General features: G+C 38.3%; 1 protein-coding gene across 6 annotated transcripts in view; it reads right to left on the reverse strand.

The window, feature by feature from the left end:
- The window catches only part of srrm1 (serine/arginine repetitive matrix 1), a 45,753-nt gene that overhangs the window by 2,205 nt on the left and 31,258 nt on the right, over positions 1-12,290 (reverse strand). For 4 of the 6 annotated variants that reach the window (XM_072247317.1, XM_072247322.1, XM_072247320.1 and 1 more), the window contains 7 exons: positions 10,432-10,518; positions 9,431-9,581; positions 7,949-7,990; positions 5,221-5,310; positions 1,631-2,014; positions 960-1,158; positions 164-367 (listed from right to left, as the gene is read on the reverse strand). In XM_072247317.1, coding sequence (XP_072103418.1) covers positions 164-367; positions 960-1,158; positions 1,631-2,014; positions 5,221-5,310; positions 7,949-7,990; positions 9,431-9,581; positions 10,432-10,518 — 1,157 coding nt within the window. The remainder of the gene's footprint in view (positions 1-163; positions 368-959; positions 1,159-1,630; positions 2,015-5,220; positions 5,311-7,948; positions 7,991-9,430; positions 9,582-10,431; positions 10,519-12,290) is intronic. The other 2 variants (XM_072247318.1, XM_072247319.1) reach the window with 2 other exon arrangements.

Below are 12,290 nucleotides of genomic sequence, written 5' to 3' on the forward strand. Positions count from 1 at the left end.
GCAACCAGACAAGCAATAAAGTTAAAAATGTGTACAAATCAATAAGGGTATCCATTGCTGGTGTACAATTATGAAGTCTATCGCAATTACGGGCAGAGAAATTAGAGTACTGTATTTTCATCAATGATTTTAACCTTTAGATGATTCAATGATTCAAGCACACCTTTGTGGGTTCTGAAGCTTCTGGTTGAGGTGATTTTACTGGAGCTTCAACTGGTTCAACTTTTCCTTCTACAACTGTTGTTGCTGGTGCGACTGCAGCCTTTTCTTTCTTATGTTTCTTGTGTTTCTTGTGTTTTTTGTCCTTTTTGTGTTTCTTGTCCTTCTTCTTTTTCTTTTTCTTCCCTCCGGCTTCTTGGTCAGAAATCTTGAAGACAAAAGGCAGCATTATTTCAAGAAGCTAGGTGCAAAACCTCTGCACTTACATTATTTAAGTGGGCACCAATGGTTGAAAGATATAATTTAATATACCAATAACAAATAATGAAAACAAAGCTTCTGAACAGTACAAGTTAGTGTGTGTGTGTGTGTGTGTGTGTGTGTGTGTATATATATATATATTTTCTCTATTTAAAAGGTAAAGTTGAGGAGCTTGTTTCATTAATGAGAATCATTTTTTTCCATTTCTAGATCACTGTTTATAAAACCTTATGTTCCGCCTCTAGAGGCTCTGTTAAGGTTTGTATGGAATTCACTTTGTACACTCATTACTTCCTGTTCATAAGCTGTTCACCATCATTTCCTGCCCAGGTTAATTTGGATTTCAACTAGAAGCAAATGCGATAGAAAAACATCCACTCTTTATTTCCCCTTGAAACAACAATATCTTTTCATAAAGTTTTCTCATTAAAAACCCTGAAGAAAGCTTCTGCTTGGGTGATTTTGGTAAGTTGTTCAACTCCCTGCTTAGCTTTGTACACAATTCACTGCAAAAGCAGAATATTGAGATATATTATCACCTTGAGAGGAGATGGACTAATTGAAGCACTCTTTGGCTTTTTAACTGGAGGTGGTGGAAGAAGAGGCGTTGGTGATCTACTGGCAGATTGCGATCTGGAGACTGAAGCCATTGGCCGCTTCTTGGGAGCAGGCTCAGGGGATCGAGATATGGATCTGGATGATGTAGCCCTTCGCACAACTTGTAGATTTGGTGAGATCCTGAGAAATTCACAAAAATTATAGAATCTATTTAATTGTATCCACAACAACAATTATTCTGCTAATGAACGAGCTTGTGATTGAAACTCAAAAAATATTACAAAGCAACATTTGTAAAATGGCCTATTAGAATCAATAGCAAATAGGATATGAAATGAATTGCATCAATGTGCAGATGAAGTAACAACATATTATGAGAGAAAATAGTGAGGTTGCTACTAAAGTTGAAGAATACCAGCAACTAAAATACACACAACTAACTTTGCTTCAATTTATGTATGCGGAAGATACTACAAAGAAATTTTCTAATTGTAAGTAACTTAGTGAAAATGAAACTAGAAATAACACAAACTATCAAAGTGAGAATGTACACTCCCTTTAAAAATTTCATCAAAATTAGAAAGACAATAGATAAAATTCAAATACTTTCATAATGAAAACACTATTAATATTTAATACATAACATCCTTACTTTTTAGGTTTCTTCGGTTCTGGGGTGCGTGAAACTCGCCGGATAGGCCTATTACTGGGGGATGGGGACATATGACGTCGCTGTGGTGGTGGTGACATTGATACCCTTCGTGCTGGTGGAGGACTAATGGATCCACGCATTGGCCTAGGCCGTGGAGATGGTGAATGCCGTTTGTGTGGTGGTGAGCGAACATCTCTGTTGGACCTGCTTGGTGGGGATCCTCTCCTGCGCCGAGAAGAGGGAGAGGGAGAACTACGACGCTTTGGTGCTGGTGATGGAGACGCCCGTCTCCGAGGTGGTGGTGAAGGACTATACCTCCTCTGAATTGCAGGGGAATAGCGCCTTGGTGAGGCTGAACGTCTACGTGGTGGTGGTGATGGTGATCTAAAAGCAAATTGTAGATAAAAATCAAATTAGTAAGTGTTTGCAGCAGATACATTCATGTGGTTCTAATTATTCAACTTATTTTAACAGTCCATTCTGTTAAGTACAAACCTTTGATTCCATTAAGAGTGCATCAAAATAAGAATGCTTGGCCATAGAAATGAAAAAATAATTCAAGACATAACATGAATACTATGTTAAAGGTATACTGGAGTGAAATCTAAGCAGCTGAACTGTCAACAAGGATCTAGAGTTTAAATTGGAAAGATAACAGCTCTAATCGTTTATTAGACACTATGCATCAGAATACACAAAACAAAAAAGATTGAAACTTAGACTACATTAATCCTGTTGCAAAGAAAACACCAACCAAGATTCTTAGTGGAGAGCAATTAATGACTACATAACATGTGAAAAAGGAAGAAACACAGAAAAAGTAGATACACTGGGTGAAGGGGACTTGAAGGAGCAGAAAATGCTATTAGAACAAAAGTACCACTAAAACAAAGTACCTCAACAAAGATGTACTCAGAAATCAAAACAATATGTTAGTTCTCTAATGCACCGCAAACATTTTAAAAACATTATTAGGGTTCTGTACAAGTAAACCTAAAAGCTCCCCAGATCCCTATATCTTTTTCAGTGCTGTATAACAATGTATTTTTGTTGCTAGGCATTTTCCAAATTTCAAGAGACTGAATAAACTCAAAGTGGGATTATAAATTTCAGATAAGCTAATACTGCAAAATCTAGTTACAAATAACCCCAAACAGGAGGAACTCTACAGATGCTGGAAATTCAAGCAACACACATTAAAGTTGCTGGTGAACGCAGCAGGCCAGGCAGCATCTCTAGGAAGAGGTACAGTCAACGTTTCAGGCCGAGACCCTTCGTCACCAGCAACTTTGATGTGTGTTACAAATAACTCCATTTGTTTTGAAAGCAAAAGGAAACTTGAAAAGCAGGGTGGTAAACACAGGACTGAAACTGTTACATTTGAATGTACACAGTGTACAATACAAGGTAGATGAGTAGGCAGTGTAGCTAGAAATCAGCAGGTATGATGTTGTGGACAATAGTTGTGGCTGGAAGAAGATCGCAGCTGAGTCCTGAACATCAAGGATACACATCCTATGGAAAAGACAAGCAGCGAGCAGAGCAGGTGGCATGGCTCTGTTGGTTTAAAAAAAAGAAATCAGATCCTAAGCAAGAAGTGAATCCTTGCAGATGTTGAATCCTTCTGGGTAGAGTTTAGAAACTGAAAGAGTAAAAAGATCCCAATGGGGATTATATACAGGTCTCCAAAGAGTCCCCACGACCATAACCATCAGATGTAAGAGCAGAATTAAGCCACTTGGCTCATCGAGTCTGCTTTATTTATTTCCCCCTTCAACCCCATTTTTCTGCTTTGGGTATCTATCACCTTCTGCTCGGAATATAACTCAATGACTTGCTTCCACAGCTATCTCTGACAATGACTTTGACAAATTCACCACCCTCTGGCTAAAGAAATTCCCCTCTCGTCTCTGTTCCAAACAGACGCTCTATTCTGAGGCTGGCCCCTCTGGTCCTAGACTTTTCTTACTATTGGATTTGACCTCTGCAGGTCCACTGAATATGCCTTTCAATCCAGGACTTAGGTACAAACTACAACTGGGAAAAAAGGCAAGAAAGAAAGGCAATGTTACAGATCATGAAGGCATTAATGATCTTTCAAGCATGACTGGAGTCAGTAATGGATCCAGAGCACCATAAAATTGCAAATGTCACCCTACTTTTATTAGACAGGAGGGAGACAAAAGACAGGAAATTATAGGCCAGGCATTAGTGGTTGGTAAGATTTTAGACCCCATTTTTAAAAACGTTTTGGGGTACTTGGAAACGTACGCTAAAATAGGTCAAAGCCACATAGCTTCTTTAAGAGGAGATCTTGCCTGATAAATCTCTTGGAATTCTTTGAGGAAGTAACAGGCAGGATAACAAAGGAGAATCAGTGGATATTGTCTACTTGGATTTTCAGTTGGCCTTTGACAATATGGCATACATGAGATTGCTAAACAAGACAGGTATTACTGTACTGATACTAACTTGGATAGAAGATAGTATCTGACCGTCAAAAGGCAAAGATTAGGAATAATGGTGTATTGTGAGCAGTTTTTGGCCCCAAAACCAGGATTTGCTGGCATTGGAGTCCAGAGATTTAGGAGAATAATCCCAGGAATGGAAGGGTTAACATATGAGGAGGCGGATCTCATTGAAACCTACCAAATACTGTAAGGCCTGGCAAAGTGAATGTGAAGACGTTTCCAGTAGTGGGAGAGAATCTTGGATCAGAGGGCACAGCCTTCAAATAAAAGGACATTCCTTTAGAACAGATATGAGGAGGAATTTCTTTACCCGGGGGAGGGTGGGGGGGGGATCTGTGGAATTCACAACCACAGATGGCTGTGCAGGTCAAATTTTTGGGTATATTTAAAAGTGTGGATTGATTGATAGATTCTTGATTTGTATGTGTATTGAAGGTTACGGAGAGAAGGTAGGAGGATGCAATTGAGAGGGATAATAAATCAGCCATGATCGAATATTTGGAGCAGACTCAATGGGCTAAATGGCCCAAAATCTGCCCCTACGTCTTATGAACATGGTGCATTTGATTATTGACTTCTATTGCATTGCAAAATTGCCACGTAACTTAAATCAACGTTGCTCTGCACTGACAAATCACAAACTACAAGCCATATAATCCAATGGCAATGATTATAGCAAGTTTTGAGTGGACACAGTTTACAAAATGTTGAACTCAAGGCTCAACAAAAGTACAAGTTTGTTTTTTATTGGTACTTTGAAAAAATAAATTACAGTAGCTTAATTTCTACCATTAATTTAAAAAGCACTGCATGATCTGACAAGAAAGACCATTTCCTGCACTGTAAGAAATTTTATGGAAACATTGCAATGCTAAAACTCTCATGATTTAACTACATTTATGACTATTTCAGTCGTAGCATAAATTTTATAATGTTTTTCACGTCTGAATAAACTTAAATTTGATCTGTCAACAAAATTGCAAGATCCATGCAGAATTAACATCCATATATATGTAGGACTGTCAAAGAATAAAAACTACATGCATCATAACTAAAGTTTATTTGTTTTATCACCTCATCCACATGCCCCCCAGTTAATGCAACAGGACATTTACTAACCTGCGTCTTAGTGGAGATGGTGATCTACGCCTTCTAGGGGGAGTTGGAGTACGCCTGCGTCTTGGCGGTGGTGATGGGCTTCTCCTCCTCCTATATATCATACATCAGCATGTGAACACTCACAAAGGAAGCAGTGCAAACTAAAGTTATAGATCCCTCACCTGTCCCCATTAAAAACCCACATCAAAGCATAAAACTGTTCTAGCTAAAGCAAATGAACTAATTCCTTTAGAAATTATGGCAAGAATAACTTTTTGAAAATGATATCTGTTTCCTCTTATACAATAGCCACTAAATGATTTTCTGTATACTTCAATTATCAAATATAATCCAAGTTCCAGCACATTTTTTCAGGTATTTTGAAATAAGAGAATGAGCACTAAATTTAATGCTATTTGTTTTTAAATGCGTATAACAGAACACACAAAAAGATTTAGGTATGATTCAAATTTGGATGCAACAAAAGCCCTAATATGTACAAATTGTAACTAGAAATAGAAATTTTGGCATAGCATTTGGATAATTAATAACTATAATCAGGTTAAATTAAATTCTTGGTTGCCCATGTTCACAGAGATGCTACAATTAGCCTCAGTGTATTTAGGGAAGGAAGTTCTTAAGGATCATCTGTTTATCAATAACTTGTACAATCAGATTTAATGCCCATCAATTCAGGGGGCCAATTCTACTCAAGGAATTTTACACAAAAAATCCAAAGACTCCATGGATAGAAAAAATATAAAGAATTTTGCCTTTAAAAATGCATAAATTAGATGCAAATATTTTGGAAGGAAATTGTACAAAGATACAAGCATAAAATCTATTATTTAAAGAATATTCAAAAGTGCCCTGAAAATATCTCTAATGCAAATAAAAAAAAGTTTCATGTGCATTTCTTTAAAAGTTCAAGTTGAGTCTTTTGTATACTCAAAGTGTTACAGATCAGTTTTTAGTAATTATACAAAAATGTGATGAATTTTGTTTTAAACATTGTTTTAAAATAATGCAATTTTCTCAGCTGAGCAAAATCGATTGTCCTTAATATTTTTAGATCATGTTGAGACTCAGTAAAAGCCACAGAATACAGAATATCATTACTGACATGGTGTTATTTTACTCATTAATTATAATTCATGGGTTATGCATTGCTCACACCAAATAAAGCTGTCTGACACCACTATAAGATTCCAAATACAGTGAAAACCACTTGCTTTCTGTCAAATTTGTTGACTAAGCACCTTTTCATGCAAAAATAGAAAAAACTGAAATCATACCACTGGTCATGCCCACTTGTCCTGCTGAATGCTTCTACCATTTTCTGTTTAAGTTTTGGACTTCCAGCATGGTTTTTTTTGTTCACTAGGTTTCCTTCAGAATGTTTCCCATTGCGCCCTAAACTATTTCAATATGCCTGAATTGCACAGTAACGATCTATTTCACTAAATGAAATTATTCATATTCAAGAATGAAAAAATCTCACTGGTTACAGGCACACTATGTTCTCAGGATGAACTTCTCTACCTAATGAACAACTACATGCAGCAATATTATCACAACATTACTTCTTTTATAACTAGAGATCCTGGACAAGCAGAGTTGAAAACATTGTTCCTTCTGTTGGCGCTACAATCTTAAGAGGCCCTCCGTTGGTCAAGGTTGACCATAGATGCTGAGTTCCAGATATCTATGTGACATGGAAACCAGGGTAGGACAATATGGAGAACCTGCTGTTGCCCATGCAGCAGACTTCCTGTCTCCAAGCAGCTGCTGAATCCAAAGGAACAAGTGACCGAAACAGTTTAGCACTAGCGGCATCGTAGGAGTTGCCCGTCAGCATCAAACTCAACTAGGACTACCTTAGGGAGGCCAGCTCTGGATTTTTTCCTTGGGGGTTTACTCCTGAAGCCTTTCCCATGAGTAGGAAAAGCCGCAAGACAGTAGAGGTTTGAGATTTAATAGAGATGTCAAAATGGCTGGTGAGCTCCAACTGTCCAAAGTGACTGGTTTTAAGGCACCACCAATGCATTTTTGCCCCTCCTCCATCAGTAAACACAGTTCCATTAGGCTAAGCAGCTAAGCTACACATTAAGGCCAAGTGCTGGACTTGGTTGTTAGAGGCTATTTGAGATGCAGGCCATTGGAGTATTTTATAGGTAGTGGGAACATGTCCCCACCACCTCTCCCAGCTATGACAACCTTACCGAACCTACAATCTTAATTTCAAATAGATCACATCTAATTCTAACTACCCAAATTAACATTTTTACACCATGCTTGTAATACACTCTGGAGTTCCAATCCTGAGCAATAGCCTTTTGTACTAGACTTCTAACCCTAAATGCCAAACACAACAAAATTGGTACAAGTGGGTTCCACTGTATTTATCCATTCCCAAGTATTTGCAGAATTAATCAAAAACAAATTAATCAAAAATTTGAATTAGTACTTAAAATGTATGTTTAAAGATTCTATTTGCAAAATTTAATGAAAATCAATTTCAAGCATTGGTCCACAAAATTGACTGCTCTTCATATCCAGTTCAATTAGTTTAGTGCAAGAATTACTTTAGCATCTCTTACAAACTGGATTTAACACAATCTTCTCATTTAATCTCATATACAATGCAGACCTTTGACTAATTAGTAGTTGGGTTGGGGTTACTAATTAAAGGAACCTTAAGCAAACTAAAATTTTCAGTGATCAGACAGCAACTCATTTTCAAACCAACCTTCTCGCCACTGGGAAGTGCCACCTCTTTCCAAGCGGCATCCTGATAGCAAGAGAAAACAAAACCAAGCTGTGTTTTTCACAGATTAGCCTCTAATGGAAGCATCTTAAACCAATATTTTATACAGACAGTACCACTCTGGTAAATTGAGATTTTAATTTATAACTACAATGCAATTTTTACAATTATATCCCACACTTCCATCGTTTAGAATATAGACCTTGATGAGTAACCAGGAAGAGCAGCAGCATAATTTATTGCCCCCACAGCCCTGGCAGGGAACTGATCCAAATTTGGGAATTTCCAATCTAGCACTCATTTAAAACAGCATCACCAATTAGTAAAATAAAACTGCTGCACTCTTGGCTTTTGGCTTTAAACAACATCCGAGTACTAACTTAAATTTTTCTAATGAATTATCTAAAGGATACCAGTACTTGAAAAGAGGATCTTCCCATTCGCAATGACACATTTTTTCATTTTATATTTAAGTTTTGTGAAGGAACAAGTCAAATTTATAGAACTCATTTAATGCAACTCCTCTTGATACTTGAAGTTTTAAAACTATCAATGTACCAGAGGGAACAAGACCCACTTTCAAAATAATCTTGTCCACTTCTCCTGAAATGGCTGACTTCTATCATTTAAAATTTGGGAAATCCTCTCATAGGTTATAAAAAAAACACGGGGTTTGGGAGATACTGCTGTATAGCTTGGACAAGTTCCACCAGTGCATTTTGTGGATGATACACATTCCAATCATGACAGATTGCAGGTGAAGCATGGAAAGGGGGTGCAGAGAGAGTAGTTACTCTGGTGAATGTGGCACTGATAAAGCTACTTGCTTTGTTCTGGAAGATGCCATGGGTTGCCTTGAAAGAGACTGCTCTATCCTGGATGCAGAGCTTCTAACGGGATCTTACAGTTGAACTCTGCCAAGCAAATGGACGGCATTCCAACCTGCTTCTCACTTGTGCCTTATAGATGTGTTAGGACAGCACTTGCCACAGGTTACACAAACTCTTGTCTGTTCTAACAGTCAAGGTACTTATGTGGTTGGTCTAATCCAAAGCTTCTAATCAACGGTGACTGGCAGGTTGTCATGCACTCTCTTGTTAGAGATGGTCACTCTTGGGCAGAAATATGAAGTCCTGCTTGCTGCACTAAGGCAAGAATGTTTTTTTAAACATAAAGAGTTTCAAATAAAACTGAAGAGTGTGCAATCATCTTTTGACCCTACGCTGGAAGGAAGATCAGCCCTAAGCAACTTATGTAGCAATATCCTGGGACTAGGATCACCAACCTCCAAAAAACGTAAACCATATATTAATCAAGGCATGGTGGTGAGGCAGACACCTTAAAGAGAGAATAGATTTCAGGTCAGGATGGCGTCTTCTAAAATTTAATTTCACATTTTTTTCAGAATACTGAATCTAAAAGTTACATAATAAAAGCTCTACACAACAGGTATTTGCACATTACCTTGGTGAAAAGTCCTTGTGCCTCTTTCGCATTGCAGGGGAAGGAGACATACTCCGTGACAATGAGCGATGGCGTCTTCTTCGAACTTCCCCATTCTTTGCATTTGAACGTTTTGGGGCTTCATCTTCAGATGAGGAGGAAGATCCAGACTCTATGTAAGACAATATTAACCTAATTAAACCAATTAGCACAACAAAGATCAGATATTTAAACTCATCAAACAAAACCACTAATGCAAATGTAAAGTTAGTTGTTAACCATATTTTTAGAAAGTATCTTCCTCTGGAAAAACAACTGCCCACAGAATACACTGTATCTGTTTCACTTCCATAGCTCTTCAACACTTCAATTTCATTTCCTGCTACCTCCACTAAAAATAAGCATTAAGACACTAAGCAATGTCACTTTTAATGATATACACCTCATAGAAAACAGCCTTGATTTTCACTGATTAGCCTCAAATGTGAGTAATACCATTTTACAATATAAAGCATGGGTTTCAAAACCATTCACAGAAGCTTTTCTCTTGTCAGCTAGGCAAACACGTCAGAATTTGGTTGCTCATAAACAATACACGAGTTTGAAGAACAATATATACCTTTAGAGCTTGGGCTTTTCATTCCCCAGTTTCAGCCAATTAAAAAGGCAACAAAAGCCAAAGTGGAAATTTGCTTATTGATAACAGTCAGCAGTATAAAAGTGGTGATAAAGGGTTAACAGCGGAAATGCAGATCTATCAGAATGAATGAAACTATAGGTAATCAATGGAAGCTAGTAGAGCTCATTTTGAATAAATTGAGCAAACATTCTAAAGGATCTGCCTCCCACAATTCCAATCAAATGATTAAAAGGTATTAATAACATAGTAAACCTTCATTGATATCATAGTGAATCAATACACAAGTACACCCACTCTCACACTACTTAAATCTTCTAACATTTTATACTTGTAAGAGGGGTATCACATTGAATACTGAATGTAAAAATCTAACATATCCTACCAGAAGTGGTCTGCTGGTTCTGTTTGCGATACTGGCGCCGCTGCTGCACTGATTCCACTCCTGCAGCCTTGCCACCTTTATCATCTTCTGCAACAATACAAAAATTAATAATGGCTTTCAAAGTGCCAATCATTATTGCTCCCACCTATTACATACACTTTCAAGTTGACAGAACGGTTATTTTAGCCCCTGAGCCAGAAGGGTTCTCCTAATGCATTCCAGAACCAGAGAAAACAGATCTCACGCAGCTTTCAGAAAAAAAGAGCAGCTTTATTGATAACCTCTAAAAAAGAAAGCACATCTTTCTTACCTATCCAGTCTGATTTGAGTCCTACAGTCATGTGGTTGGCTTTAACTGCCTTCTCAAGTGGGCTATTAAACTAATCCTCCCCCCCTCACCCCCAACAGAAAGGAGCAAAACAATAAAAATGACCAGGAAAAAAAAACTGAAAACCTCATGAAGCGATATGTTTGGTTAAGCAGCATCAGTGTAGGCAAAAAGAGAGTCAACATCTCTGGTTAAGATGTTGACGTCAGGACTGAGAATGTAGAAGGAAGACAGCCGATATAAAGAGGTGCGAGGAAGGGCTGGTAGATGCTGTTGAGCGAGGTGAGGTGGGGCCTGGGAGCAGGGAGTAATGAGAGAGGTTGGTAGGTAGGTGAAAATATACATGGAAATAAAATTGGGCAGAATTGTTTCCACCTATCACCCACCAGCCTCTATCTCAATACCCCTACCTCAAATAGTTCCTCCTGTCCATCATCGCCTGCCTCCAACTGGTTGCAACTATCGTTTACTTGTCCCTGCCTCACCCACCATCACCCCCCCCACCCCGACCTCTTTAGACCATTGGAACTATTTGAGTTAGGGATATTGAGACTTATTATCAAGAAACTGTTAAGAGCTCTGTTCATTAAAAGGTGTGGTGTCAGTTACATAGCTGGGAAACATGCTGTTTGGCCCATGCCTGTCAGTGGGGATGCACTCATTATTAATCCCACCTTCCAACACACGGTCCATATCCTTCTACACAAGACAACATCCAAGCAGCGATGCTGAAGACCTGAGCACAAGAATTGCAGCACCTCAATCAAGCTGGTCCAGTACAGCTACAACACCCAATTGCCCAAGTTTGGTCTCTCAACAAAAAGGAGAAAGCCAGTCCTAATAATTATTGCCCCATCAGTATACCCTTAGTCAGCTGCAATTTGATGAAAGGTGATGGGAAGCAGCAATTACTCATCAAAAAAAGAGATCACCAGTGCTCAGTTTGGCTTCCACTCAAAGCACCCAGCTGCTTATCTAATAAACATGAACAAAAGAATTGTATTCCAGCTGTGAGGTGAGAATGCCTTCCCTGAATATCAATAAAACGAGGGTGCTATTACTGTTTGGGGACAGTTTGCTACTTTGTGTAGGGGAAAAGCCAGGAGGGAACTTAAAATATAGGGATGAGTATTAAATAATTGAGACTTATTGAAGAGAAATCAAGGCAAGAACAAGAACACAAAATAGAATGCAAGCTACCTGATCCACCTTGAATGCCCAGGAACAGAGTGAAAATGTAGTAATGACTTTTTTTTTGAAGATGCACTACAGCAATTGAATATTCTCCAACACCAAGTTGAAATTAGTATTAGAATTCTAATCACCAGAGGAAGTAACAAAGCTCAAAATTACATTCTAACTGGTTGCATTACTTTCTGGTTATGGAGGGGCCACTGTACAGGATCGGAAAAGGCTGTACAAAATTGTAAACTCAGCCAGCTCCATCATGGGCACTAACCTCCGCAACATCTGGGACACCTTCAAAAAGCCATGCCTCAAAAAGGCGGTATCCAACATTAAGGGCCCCCAT

This window comes from Mobula birostris, chromosome 30, assembly GCF_030028105.1.
Source record: "Mobula birostris isolate sMobBir1 chromosome 30, sMobBir1.hap1, whole genome shotgun sequence".
Taxonomy (NCBI): Eukaryota; Metazoa; Chordata; class Chondrichthyes; order Myliobatiformes; family Myliobatidae; genus Mobula; species Mobula birostris.